Source organism: Pleurodeles waltl, chromosome 7 (genome assembly GCF_031143425.1).
Source record: "Pleurodeles waltl isolate 20211129_DDA chromosome 7, aPleWal1.hap1.20221129, whole genome shotgun sequence".
Classification (NCBI taxonomy): Eukaryota; Metazoa; Chordata; class Amphibia; order Caudata; family Salamandridae; genus Pleurodeles; species Pleurodeles waltl.
Window position 1 is genome coordinate 1417154716 of NC_090446.1, and position 14937 is coordinate 1417169652.

The 14937-nt window shown below is 40.6% G+C and overlaps 1 protein-coding gene across 2 annotated transcripts in view; it reads left to right on the plus strand.

Moving 5' to 3' along the window:
* Positions 1-14937, plus strand: part of LOC138246422 (uncharacterized) — a 274958-nt gene that overhangs the window by 150496 nt on the left and 109525 nt on the right. For both annotated transcript variants that reach the window (XM_069201032.1, XM_069201033.1), the window contains exons 59-65: positions 1099-1666; positions 3226-3818; positions 5249-5810; positions 7139-7338; positions 8557-8949; positions 12481-12767; positions 14038-14312. In XM_069201032.1, coding sequence (XP_069057133.1) covers positions 1099-1666; positions 3226-3818; positions 5249-5810; positions 7139-7338; positions 8557-8949; positions 12481-12767; positions 14038-14312 — 2878 coding nt within the window. The remainder of the gene's footprint in view (positions 1-1098; positions 1667-3225; positions 3819-5248; positions 5811-7138; positions 7339-8556; positions 8950-12480; positions 12768-14037; positions 14313-14937) is intronic.

Sequence of the window (14937 nt, forward strand, 5' to 3'; positions counted from 1 at the left end):
CACTATCAGATACATGATGCTTTACTTTGCTTAGGCATCTGAGGTTAATTCATTTATGTCAATGAACAGCCACACTGCAACTCAAATTATCCACGCAGACATAAATTTGTTATATTTGTGAGTGACTCTAAAAACTTACAAGCTAGTTTGCAGCTAAATTAAAATCCAATAGAACAAGCATAATTAATATCTTTATCAGTTAGTGGAATTATATTTAATGACTGGAGGAAGAATACAGTAGTTATCATATGTGGTTCACAATTCTTAATTATAGGACCCATTCAGTAGTAATTAAATACAGATGTCAACCATGACATTGATGCTTTTCTTGTCGGAAATCTTAAGATTAGTCCAACAACTTACTTAATATTGGTCCTAGTGTTCTTTGTTCACTGAAATTACATTTTCCAATTTTAGATAATGTATGTGGATGGAGAAAACGAGGTTTAGCTGACTTTTGAACTAGGTGGACAGAGATTCACATTTCTCAGCCATACAAGCAGTTGTTAGCCTTACAGAAGGATACCAACTTTGTGTGAAAAGATAATGAAGATAAAAGAACAAAAAAAGACAGATCTGAAAAATTAGATGCCTCCTCCAGATCCAATATTCTGTATTGTAACAACTGTCAAAGACGAATCAGGCTCTATTTTCTGGGTAATAGGCAAGATTATGGATGTATGGTAAAGATAACCTATGAAATGAAGATACAGGTTACCAACTTGGCTTTACTACAGCTTGCCATTCTGATTGCGTTTTTAATGAGTGAAAATTAAGGAGATCATTGTTTATCCAGTTATTTTGGAAATTGAGACCTAAATCGTTAAAGTTATGCCATTAGTTAAAAAGTGTTAAATCACAGTGTTATACATAAAGTGTAAATTAATGAAAACACCAAAATGCATGAAAATAGAAGATATAAAAATTCATTTATTTTAAATGTTTGATGACTGTAAATGTGATTAGGATATCACGATTAAGAGTGTGTATTTGCAGATGAAAGGAAAATCTAATGTGAGAAATGAAGAAAGAAACTTCAAAGTGAACCATTAAATGCATTTCCTATATTTTACTTTAAACTATGTATAATCATTTCAGATCAATGGCTCCCAACATATTCTCCCAATTTCCAGTCAATCTGGTAAGATCCAGGTCTACTACAGCGGCTCCTCTGCAGTCCTCCAGACAGACTTTGGTCTTGTGGTATCCTACGACTGGAGACATCATGTATCTGTGCAGGTGCCTGCAGCATACTCAGGATCTCTTTCTGGCCTTTGTGGAAACTTCAATGGAAACAAGAGCGATGACTTCCGGGTTCCTGATGGATCTCTGGTGGGCAGTGCAGTCACTTTTGGAAACAGCTGGAAAGAAGATGACGAGGACTCTGCCTTCATCTGCATTGACACTGACAATCCACCAATGTGTGGTGAAGATATGGTGTCCCAGTTCAGCAACCAGAACCACTGTGGAATCATGAAAGATCCAGCTGGTCCATTTAACAGCAGCATCAATGCTGACACTGAGGTCCACTTCAAGAATTGTGTGTATGACCTGTGTGGAACAGACGGTGATCAGCAGACACTATGTGAAAATGTGAAAAACTATGCCCACCATTGTCAGAGCCGTGGCAATGCCATTCGGCCATGGAGGACTCTCATTGGATGTGGTATGTTGAAATAAAATGTTGTTATTTATTTATTTAACGTTTCGTTGTGATTTTCAGTTACTGTATGATGGTGTATTTGAGTTACAATTTGGATGCTGTAATGATATATTGTTCAACCCGCGCAATATAGACCCTAATATTACATTCCTCACCTGATTTTCTGAAACACATGACATTTGACTGTAAGTGGGAAACAGATATATTTTTGGCCCCTTGGTTAGACACAAGTAAATTTACATCCTCACACTTGCTGCTTATAGTTTACCGATAATCGGTACTAAGGCACATACTATAATAAAATAAGCACATAGTTTTGCATAATCTGCTCTGTTCCCACAAATAGAAAAGAAAGCCTTCTGAGTACAATGTTGCATTCTGCGTCTGAAGTATTCCATTGTATGTGATACTTTCACCACATATGTACCTTTCATTTAATCTCTGTGAAACTGATTTTTTAAAATCTCAAAAAATGGACTGATTACGATTCATATAGTATTCTATTGCATTCATTTCTTGATCTGTATGACTAAATCAGAATAAAATGAGCTTCTTTAGCCCTGTATCACCATCGTTATGGGTTTGACTGATTAGTAAAATAGACTGCTATTTTCTGCTTTTTTTATTTTTTTATTTTTTATTGATAGCCCTCATCTAGCCCTCTGGCTAACCAGGTATCCCCCTAGGGGGCTCTTTATACAGGTCCATTGACCTCAAAGCAAACTATCCTTTCAGGCCCCCATCTGGAGACAAGCAAGTCTCTATCTCTTTACCTTTAATAGGTCTCCCCAAGAGCCCATGAGACCAGCCATTGGTATAGTCATAGGACCTCATAATCTCTTTCTTTCCCATCACCTTTTTAATGGAACCCAAAACTCCTTTTTCTTGCTTTCCTTCTTACTCGTACCTAGGTCCAAAGTCATAATATACACCAAAGCGTCCATCCACTCAGTGTGAGTAGAGGGGGAAGCACTAACCCACTTCCTGCATATCTCCTTCATGGCCAGCAACAAGATATAAAAAAGCAATTTAGCATAGTTTCTATTCAACCCTTCTGGGCCAGGAAGACATCCAAAAATAACCACTGTAAGGCTTACCTTGCATGAAATCGATAGAATACTTCTATTTTCTGCTTTGTTTACTCATCTTTAATCCTTACTAGGTCTTGAAAGAAATTCTGTCCTCATTATTATAGCAACTGTTATTGAGGTGAACACTTTACTGAATTCTTCTGCTGGTTGTATGAACCAGTGAGTGAATGTTTTTGCATCCTTACTTTATGTATTGCCTCCTAAGACATAAAAAAAACACAGAAACATCTGTGATGTGTAGACAATGCTACAAGGACACTGCTCTGGTTATATACTTTCCAAAAATGTTATTATTATTAGTAGGAGAGGCAGTAGTAGAAGTAATAGTGGCAGTAGTAGTGATGGTGGTGGTAGTAGTATTGGTGTTGTATTTCTTATTGTAATTATTTTTATACTGTTTTTATAAGTGTACAATGATTAGCACCAAGTATCTAAGTTTATATCAATTTAATGGCATTTTGATTTTTCCAGACATAACGTGTCCCAGTAATCAGAAGTACGAGTTATGTGGACCATCTTGCCCTGCTACCTGTGCCGGTGCCCCAACGGTCTGCCGCAGTCAGTGCAAGGAAGGATGCCAGTGTGAGAGCGGGTTTGTTCTTAGCGGCACAGACTGTGTACCACAGAGTCAGTGCGGCTGCACAGAAAATGGCAAATACTACAAAGTAGGAGACATTTTTTGGAAAAAAGACAACTGCCAGACTTTGTGTCGGTGTGATGGACCCACCAGAACTGTCCAATGTTCACTATCATCTTGTGCCACTGGCGAGACTTGCACCACTATCAAAGGTGTCTATGGCTGCCACGTTCTGCCTGACGGTATCTGCAGAGGCTCAGGAGACCCTCACTACACCAGCTTTGATGGGAGAAGGTTTGATTTCCAGGGCACCTGCAAGTACGTCTTGTCTGAAGTCCAAGGTTCCAATGGTTCTCTGCCCTTCATCAGAGTGGAGGTGAAGAATGAACAATGGCAAGGCCTGCGGGTGGCAGTGACCAAAGAGGTCTTTGTTTCTGTGTATCAGACCCAGATACGTTTCCAGAGTGGAAAGCATGGCACAGTTGAGGTAAGTGAAGAGTCTGAATAAAGTTCTCATAATGTATACCAACTTTGCACTGAGGGCCAGATGTGTGAAGCTTTTTTGTGTTTGCAAATGGCCTGATTCTCCGAATTGGGCTGTTTACGAACACAAAAACCATTTTCAGATGTAACCTATTACTGAATCACAATTTAGGAGTGCAAATCGGAATTTAGATGGGGCATGTTCTCAATACCTATTCACAATGGTATGTACAAATGCTTTGTGACTGAAATGCTATTGCGAAACATTTGCATTTTACCACCAGCTCAACGTTGTTGGTAACCCATTTGCAAATGGGAAGTGGTCCTCAAGGGACACCTTCCCCTTTGAGGATTGTTGAAAAATATTTGTTAAGAGCAAGTAGTGGGACCAGCCCTACTCTAAAAAATGAAAAGAAATGTTTTCATTATTTTTAATGCATCCAATTTTCCTTTAAAGAGAATGGGCTGCATTTCAAAAAAACAAAAAAAGATTGCTTTATTGCAAAGCAATCACAGGCATAGTGGTCTGCTGACCCTAGCAGGTCACCATCCGTTTGAACCAGAAACCTACCTCATTCATGTTATATACAAAGCAAACGAAACACTTCAGCAGAGAAAACCATAATTGTACTTGTCTGGAGAAAATATATTTTGTTTCCGCATTACTTAAATAGTTAGATTGCTTTGTTGGGTAGTGGCTCCCCCTGTATTTATTTTATTTAAAATTATTGTTTGCTTATCACGGGTCAGCACAGTCTGTTAGGCATACAAAATAGGTCATTTGCTTATACAACACAATTGCCTTTTTCTGACTATGGTAGGTTTTGGCATATTTACTCAAGTAAGTTATGCATTTTTAAGAACATTTCATGTGGTAGTTTTTTTTCTGACTTCTTATATTGAATATGCCTCCGTGTGATCTTTCTATCGTTTATTTTCCAGTCTTCTGTAGCTTGGTTATGGTATGGTAAATCGAGTTAAGGATCGTATGCTCGCGAGAGCACACCCTGGGGTGCGTTATATGAGTAAAATAGCTAACTTCACGCTGGAGTGTTCCAGGGATCATCGCGACAGAAAGAACTGTACAAGTCACTTGTAATTAATATATTTCTATCTGGGGCAGGCTTATATGGAGCTGTAAATGTTATAAATGTGCAATTACGGTTATTTTGGCAAAGTTATCCATAGAGCAGCAGAAGAGTGAGCATTTGACAGTGACTCCAGGTGCCAGGTGAAGCACTTAATGCTCAAAGCGTCAGGATTATAGAGAGATTTCTTCGACATCTAAAAACACGAAAAAAGTAACTTATAACAAACGCAGCTCATAGTACTTTCTTGTAGGATAAAAGTATATCAAGTAGAAGTTGATTTATTTGCTAAAATCTCCACCATCACATTTAATAACTATCCACTTACTATAACTTTTTCCATCAGATCAATGGAATCATTCAGACTCTGCCTGTGAATATCAACAGTGGAAGAATCGTCATCTTTAAAAGTGGGGCCTACACAGTACTAAGAACAGACTTCGGCCTGACAGTCAACTATGACATGGTCTACAGCGTCTTCGTTACGCTTCCTGCTCGATTCCAGGGCCAAACCAGTGGTCTATGTGGGAACTTCAACGGAGTGGTGTCTGATGACTTCACTACCCGAAGTGGGTCTGTCGTTACCAACTCCTTCACCTTTGGTGTCAGCTGGGCTTCTGAAGGCAGCACCGGCTGTGACCACGGCTGCTCAGGTGGCTGCCCAGTCTGCAGTGCAGACAAGATCATGGCCTCCAAGCGAGCCTGTTGGATCATACAAGACCCCAGAGGGCCCTTCTCGTCCTGTCACTCAAAGATCGACCCCGCTCACTACTATTCTGACTGTGTCTATGACCACTGCCTGACCGAAGGGAACAGCACGGTCCTGTGCCATGCCATTCGGACCTACACAGCGACCTGCCAGGCTGCCAATGTGACCATCGGCAGCTGGAGGAACAGCTCCTTCTGCGGTGAGTAAAGGAGTCCCTTCTTTTCAAGGAGTGAATCAACTTGCAGAGAAAAAACAGAATATGAAAAGCTTTTAAGCAAAAATGACATTGTGTGTTTCTAATAGAAAATTAATGTACATTTGAAACATATACCTAGTTGTGAAAACCCGTATGGAGAATACCTCTGAATTCTAGCCAACACTGCAAGAGTAAATTCAGCATTTTGCTAAGAAGCAGTCTATAATACTGGCCGGCACCTAGTTTCACATACACAAACAAGATAAATAGGAAGACAGTGGAACGAAACATGGAGGAGAAAGAAAAAATGGTTATGGTAGAGTAAGAGAACCGGAGGGCAAAAATAGAACAGAGAAAGAGAAGTAGAAAAGAAGATTAAATATTGAGGCGACAGAAAGAAGAAGGAAAAAAAAGGCAGGACAGGGGTAGTAAGAAATGAGGAACACAGTGGAAAGGGACACGTCAAAAAGGATAAAAGAACTATGGACGAGGCAGTAATAAATGTTTTTAGAAAATGGGGAATGAAAATAAGCGAGAGAGCAAAAGAGAGAACAAAAGATATGGATGTGAAAGGGAGCAGAGTGATACAGGTAACAGGTTGAATACATAGAAGTAGGCAAGAGGATGAGAGGAGGTAGATAGAAATGGAAGAAAGGGAAAAGTGCGGATACAGGAGTTAGAAGAGAAGAATTGCTGGTATAGAATAAGAAACTCTGAAGCCCATAAGTAGCGATGTAGTTACCGTTAGAACAATAGGTGTGATGTTACTGGTGCTCAAGGGTTCCATGGCCCAAGGTACTCCAACTATAGCTGTCATTTAATTCTGCCCAGGAACGGGATGGGTACGATTTTCGATAATGTCATGCTTGCATTAGGCCTCATGACACTCATAGACTCAATAGTTCAATTAAAGGGTGTAAAGGTCTGTTCTAAACAAAGATACTTGGACATTGCTGGGGATGACTGAAGTCTGGAATTCGAGTATTAAAATTTCATATTGTTTTCGGGGCTTTCATGACTGCCATGCTCCCAGAACCTTGTTTATGTGTACTGTAAGTACCTGCAGCTGTCACTGGTGTAGGAGGGCCTCATCTGCTGAATGACGTCACATATGCAGATTGGCATACAACTTCACATTATCACAATGGGTTCATGTAAAGTGGTAGTAAAATATTTCACAGGAACCTAATGGTTAAAGACTGGTGTCTGCTTTGTTTATGTCATAGGTTATGCTTCTCGTCCTGTGAAACTTATAGTGTCTGTAATGTATTTTGTGACTGATAAGTCTCTTATCAGTCTGACAAGCAATGTATTTCTTTTGGTATCTGTAGCCATGGAGTGTCCAACCAATAGCCACTATGAACTTTGCCATCGGAAGTGCCAAGATTCCTGCGTGTCCTCTTCTTTAATCCCACACTGTGATGCCACCTGCTCTGAGGGCTGCATCTGTAATGATGGGTACAAGAGAAGCGGGGACACCTGCGTGAGAGCGGAGCAGTGCGGTTGTGAGCACGAGGGGATGTACTACAACGTGAGTTCCATTGCTTCAATGCTGGTTGTCCCCTCACATGTCAATATGAGTAAAAGGGTGTGGGAGTCTGAACACCAGCTGGTAGAGTTCATTCCACCATGAACTCCATGATGTATCCAGGTGCGCTCAGTGTATAACAAATAGAACATGTCCTGTCTGTTCTATCAGAAAACATTCCTGCTGGTAGGATTCTGCGGAAGGATATCTGAGTTCTTTCCATGTCCAATGACAGTGTCTCTCACTTTCACCGGAATCTGGTGTTCAGTTTAAAAATTATTGCCTGCAACTGTGGTGATAATATTTGTTAATTGCACTTCCTCTAGTTTTTTACCAAACCCTCAGGTGAGGCTGTATAAAGGGGAAGGGTGTGACAAATGGCAGTTATTGCCCTGCAGGTAAGCCCAAACTGGCACTTCCACCCCAAACACACACCCAACATAAAGAATGCTGAGGAAGCATGGGTGGACTCCCACCCTCCCACCTGAATAGGCCCCATCCTCCTGCATCTCTCTCTTAAGACTTCTAACCAAAGCTGGTGCACAGATTTCTGCCTGGAGTTCCCCTTGGTTTTTAGTCAAAGAAAGCCCAATCAGCCAGAGAAAAGTAGAACAATTATTTGTTTACTTTTTTCCCACCTTTTTTTGGCTAAGGATGGAACCGTTTTTATCCCCCAAACATTCATAGTCATACGCACCCTATTTGACCACATTGCAGAGTTTGCTCTGTCCTCTCTTTGCACCCTTTTCCCTATTTGTCTGCCTCACTAAATCACTTACTTTGATATTTGTTCTCAATTAGCTTTGGTTTTGCATGCATGCACCTTCATCCATGCTACAGAAATACAAGTATAAACAAAACAATTTAGTTTCCTAACCTTGTGTTAAATGGTGTTCATTATTAGGCCAGATACAATTAGTTAATTCTTGATGTGTGTTTTTTTTAGTACATTAGGGGGCTCCTGTAAACAGCATATTTTATTGGATCTGATTACATTGACATTTCAAATATATCTATTCAATCTCCTTCCATTCTGTTATGGCTTTTTTCTCTTGGAAATACGTATATACATCCTGTGTTGTAGGATATCTAGTCTTGCCTGTCTCTTTTCTCTCAGTAATCTTAGTAAGCTCCTAATTATCTGTGTCAAGTATTATCCATGTATGGAAATACTCTGTCTTCTGTTTCCTATCCAAATATGATTCTTTCTCTGCCCCACAGGTTGGAGACTTCATCTGGCTCTCTGATTGCTCCAAGAGGTGTAGCTGTGACTCCACTGGTAACTTCCGCTGTGTTAGTAGCAGCTGTGCCCAAGGCAAGGAGTGTGCCATTAAGAACGGAAAGCTAGGATGCCAGATGCCTTGGGCGATCTGCACGGTGACTGGGGACCCACACTACCATACCTTTGATGGGGTTGTGGCCAATTTTATGGGTACCTGTGCCTATGAGATCAGCTGGGGCTCTGATTCTTCTTCAGGATTCTACTACCGAGTGGTGGCAGAGAATAGACGCTACCAGAACCCCCGTGTATCTTTCGTGTACCGTGTGACCATTTGGCTGAACAGCACTGATGGGAATATCAAGCTGGTCTTTGAACAAGGAAAAGTTCCTCTGGTGAGATCAACAATTTATCTGTATTATGAATATGGAAATTCCATACTAACCATGTTCACCCGATTCACTGTTCAAACGTTCCCTCAATGGTTGCAAACATTTCACAACATAATTCGACTCTTGCAAACAACACTTTTGAAGAAACGTTTGTTTTATTGGTGTATAAGAATAAACTTTTAACACTGACGTAGGAAAATAGTCACGGCAGTAAATGCCAAATCAAAAATTACTCATAATATTGTCATTAGAAATATTTATTATAATTATTTAGATTTGTCCTACAAACACTTGATGCAGACTCTGGAAGACAATTTTAAAGTTTGATTCTAGATGTGAGTTACGAATTATATGAATATAGAAAAGTGTGGTCCAGTATAGTACAATATGATTCATGCGACTGCTAATATTATTATCTTTCCAAAAAAAAGGGAAACCCCGTCTAAGATCCAGGATCTTATCGGTGCATAACTCTTATTAATAGTGATGCTAAAATGAGTTCTCAAATTTTAGCCTCATGATTGAGCTTAGTAACTGATAAGTTGGTCTCCCCATTGCAACATGGGTTTATCCCAGGGAGGGGCACTACAGATCATACCCGCCTGTACACTGCTCTTTTTAATACCTCAATGGTTTCCGGAACACCCATAGGTTTAATTTTGCTGGATGTAGAAAAGGCCTTCAACAGGGTTTCCTTGGATTTTCTATGGAGTGTTATGGGATACCATGGATTTGGGCTTTACCTTAGGGGAAAGGGGCGATGCAATAAGATCCAAATCCAAGAAAGGGTACCCCTGTTCTTTTATTTGCATTGTACACCAATCCCCTTATTTGGAAATTGGTGTTAACTCCTGCGTTTGCGCCGATACACTTTCAAGGATGGAACACTAACGTGCTTGCCTACGCAGACGACATGGCTATAGTGACACCTAACCTGGCTGAAGTGCTAACACATTAAGAGCAAAACGCTCAGGATTTTCCGTGGTTGTCAGGTTACTCGCTCAACTGAAGTAAGACGCAAATATTATTAATCGTCATGTAGGGTTCTGCAGTAGTAGGGTGGTGGACAGGGCCGTGTACCTGGGAGTCACAATGACCTTTGAACTGGACCAACTAGTGAATATCCTTTAACCCTATGAAGGACGATACAGTTCTGCGCAGAATGCACAACTTACATTTATTTATTGTCTGTCGGTGTAACGTCATCAAGATAATCTTGTTGCCAAAAATGTTGCATTTATTTGGGGCCATCCCTCTTGAGTTTAACAGCTACTGGTTTAAGGCCTTGGATTATATAATTACACCATTTATCTGGGCTTACTCTAATACTAGGAGAGCTCTTAAGTAATTGACCTTACTTAGAGACAGAGGTGGTTGGGTACTACTGAATCTCAAACTCTACCACTGGGCAGCTTCTCTTCAATATATGCAGCCACTTTCCAGAGGTCAGTATCAGTGGGTGGATTGTGGTTCGGCTGGAATTCCATTTATATATGAGGTCTTGCTCAGGAAAGAAGGCAGAGGTAGCATTTTGAGACAGGTGGAACCCAGCTATTTTAAGAAAGTCCGGTTTAAGACCGTATAAGGTGCTTACTGGGTATGGGCGCCGCTACGTAAAAAATTAGGGTTGGGGCATCACAATCATTATACTGTATTGCAGAGAAATCCACTACTCCCTGACATATTTAGGTGCTCACCTGTAGTGGACTGGGCCTCTTGCATAATTATGCAATTAGGGGATTTTTTTCCACAGGATGGAATTATGTCATTCGAAGAGATACAGAATACATTTGAGATAACACAGAAAGATTTTTTCAAGTTTTTACAAATTGGAGGCTTTTTAAGTCGGAAGCGGGAGGTGCCAAGGGGTTTCAGAAGACAGAACAACTAGCACATTTGGTCGGCGGGATTCATGAACTGTTAGCCAGCTTTACACTGATCTAAATGCCTTCACCTTGACATACAGAAGCAATCTGAAAAATGGCAAACTAAGCTGGGGGTATCATTTTGATCCCTTTTAGAATCACTGGAGCTGGCACGTACTATACCAGTGTCATCATCTAATTTGCAGCCACATCACTACAAGACCATTTTTGATCTATATTAGACCCCTCAAAAAATCGCAAAGTGGGTTGGGACAGCTGGCACCACATGCCCCCTGTGTCAATGTCCTGCGGTTGATATTATCCATATGTTTGGCACCTGTTTAGGCCTTTAGCCGCTGTGGGGAGGGATTGCCAATTTTGTGATCTATGCTTTGGTATCCATATTGAGATAACCCCTCAACTTATAATGCTGGGTGTACATAAAGATGTGGTCCCCGGCCCTGCTCAGTGGTTTGTACTCATTGCTATGGCAGTGGCCCGCCTTTGTATTGCATCACTCTGGTTAGACAGGGGCCCCCCAACCTTTCAAAAATTACTTTCTCAACTTTTGGCGATTTGTAGTTTGGAAACGGCTTCATATGATAGGAGAGGTAAAAAAGCCAGCCGGAAAGGAAAGATGATCTGGGCTCCCCTTTTGGAATGGCATAGGAATTTGCAAGTATGAGGTTCGCAGTCTGATTTGCTGGGGCACTTATCCAGTGGCTGTTCAACGCTGGCTGGACCACATTAGGTCATGGGCTCTATGACGGGGTCTTTTAGATGTTTCTAAATGCCTAGAATTTTGGTCTTGTCTGTTCTATTTTTAATTATCTGCTATTATTCAATAGGCTAATCATTGCACACGTAATGCTTCTGTTTGTAGTGTTTAAAGGAATGTTATTGCTCTATTGGCTGCCTGTACTTCGCATGTGTTATTTGACATCTCCGCATGATTTCTTTTTGGAAAGTGTCTCTTTCCACCTTTTTGTTTGGATCAAAGCTTTGTTTTGTAGAGAATTCTACTAATGTGCGGCTTTCATTGTTTTTTCTGCAAAATTTAAATAACAATATATATTTTTTTTAATGATATGGATATAGCAAAGTGTGGTCCAGTATAGTGTTATATGATTCATGCCCTAAACATTCATATGGTTTGTTCTTTTACATCTAGATAATTTTTTTAAATACTAGGAATTATGTTCGATATTGATTTATTTCCGGTAGCTCCAAAAAGGCTTCTTGGCCTCCAAGTGACAACTTGAAGTTGTGTTTAGCAGCAATCCTGCTTTTGTGTACTAAAAGATCTGGTAACCGCTGCCATAAGCCCTCCTTGCTCTAGAAAAAGTAAATGCCTAACTAGTGCCATCTTTCACAGGGACCGGAAGAAGCTATTTATACTTTGAATTCATTCTAGAAATCCTCGCAGCCTTATCAATATTCACTTCAGATGCTGTTGTTAAAAACATCATGAGTCAGCAGTTTAATGACTGTCATTGACCTAACCAAGAAAAATTCTTAGGAGGCCACAAGCCATTAATTAACTCTTAATTATTTTGCTAATAGAATTCGATAGACTCAATTTGACTGATCTACATTTGGTTCTTGTTTTTTTTTTTAAATCGTTACCTGTCAAAGGGATATTTTATTCAAATCCCTCTCTGTCTTTCAGATCAACGGAGTCAAGACCAGATTCCCAGCCATGCTGGGACCTCATGTAAACATCACTGCAGCCAAGAGCGCCATCTCTGTGGACACAGCCTTCGGGGTGCGAATCCGATACAATGGTGTAAACACAGTCACTGTGCAAGTTGGGCCCCAGTACAAGAACCAAGTGCGGGGGATGTGTGGCAACTACAACGGAAACCCCAAGGACGACAAGGCAAAGCCTGATGGGACTATTGCGCGCAACGATGCAGAGTTTGGGAACTCCTGGAAGGCAGACATCGATTCAGCAGGGTAAGCAATGATATGTCTTACCTTTCAGAAAAAAAACACTAAAATATATAGAGCATTCTGTAGGTTCAGGAAAGTGTTTGCTGGTTGTTATCGTTTTCCTGCAGGACGAGTGATTTTTTATCTCAATTATTTAAAAAAAAGTCACATAAATACATACTTGCTTAGGTCATATGTACGTTTTAAGAAATATTCAGACACTAGTGAACGTTACAGTGAATTATTGGTAAATCATACTTAACGCAATTAAATGTATCAATAATATACAGCTTAGTTTGAATGAGCAACTTATGAAATGTTCATAAAAGTATCAGTGAATGAATGAACAAAGCCGGGTTGTGAAGTCCTCTGTTATCCAGAAAAGACATCCTGGCACTGGGGAAGTATGCAAATTATTGAATGTGGTTTCTATCATTATGATAGATAGGCATCTTGAAGAGCTACACAAAGGACAGCAATCACTGAAATATGAATGATGTAAATGCTCAACTAAAAGTGCTGTACAAAAAATGTGTTGAGTGCACCACAATAATCATCACGGGCCAAAGGGGATTCGGCAAAGAGGTCATAGTGAAGCGGCACACAGCCCTAGAACCAGCATCATCCTGTACCTGCCTTATCAATGAGTGCTGTTTCTCATTCTAGGACAAGCCCCCCAGCTTTACAGGCCCTTCTATACACGTCAAGGGGCAGAGCAAAGGGGTCATTCCAAAGGCAGCAACTTTTGAATGAGGTTACATCATCTGCGGCCCTTAGCATTACTACTTAATATAAGGCTGCACTACAGGCATGATGCTGTGCATGCAACAGACACAACCAAAAGGCACAAGCATTGCTCCCTGCATCACCCCGTCTTCAACTAAGGAGTTTACTATGAGCACAGTCCACAAACTGCCCTGCTCCCCAATGTGACTCTATGGAGTTGGGACTCTTTCAACTGGGACGAGCTGAATAGTACAATTCTCATTGAATATTACAACCAAAGTAACATAAATCTGTAGTGAAACTGAATGAAGCAACACGTATTGCTACACATTCTGAGCTCGAGAAACAGCCAGCAATGGTAACAATTGCTATTTATAAGTGTTAAAGGAGGGGCTTTCTGTAAGGAGGGAGGGGATAAGACGAGGGAGTGATCAGTGTTTTTGTAACAGCAATGTCCGTGGTTTGATAACAATCATTTAAAATGAGTCATCTTCCTTCTGTTTGTTTTTAACACAAATTCAAGTCAATGCTCTTTATACCTGAGTTTCATTCTCTCTTCTCTCGTCAGGTGCATGGATGATACAGGTGTGATCATCCCTAATGACACCTGCACTAATATGGGAGCCATCATTGAGCTGTGCAAGATCCTCACCCGCCCATCCGGCCCCTTCGATGAGTGCCAGTGGTACGAGGACGCGGAACCTTTTGTGACCTCTTGTGTGTATGATCTCTGCTACTACGGCACAAACAAAGGGATGCTCTGCACAGCTGTCCAGGCTTACGAGGAAATCTGTAACCTTCACAGCTTGGTGATTCCAGACTGGAGGTCAGAGCTGCAATGTGGTAAGTCAAGAAGTCTCTTCTACGGATTCTGACATTAAGAAAGTCATGTTTCATTCATAACTTGTCCAATAGCGGAATCAAGAAACACAGTTGTGTTAGATATTCTCTATATCTTTATGCACTGTATTGTAACATTTGTGTAGATCTTTATTCCACTGCTGTTGCCCCAAAGCGATGTGCTGGGATATTAGAGGCTGTGCAGCAGGTTTGTGTGGTTGGGAGAATGTAGCTTTATAGTCTGTTAACAAGGGCATAACACAATAGGGTGATTCCAGTTTTGTTACTCTGGGCTTGGTACCGCTCAGGGGCTTGTCAGTGATCCATAATGTTGCAAAGTATTTGGGCCCAGATATAGAAGACTTTGAATGGGGTTTGCATAAAATGTTTAAAACACAAGTTCAACGTATAATGTCTTGTTGGGATTTACAGTTCAACGCAACTCAGGTTGGATTGTAACCAAAAATAACACAAAGCTGTGCAGTGATGTATTTCTATCAAGGGGGCATTCCATGGGGTTTTGACGCAAATTGCTTTCCACAACGAATTGTAGACAGGCAATTGCCCCAAAAATCCTGTACCTCTCTGAACCTCACATAAAAAGGAGAAATATTTTTATTTGTCGTTG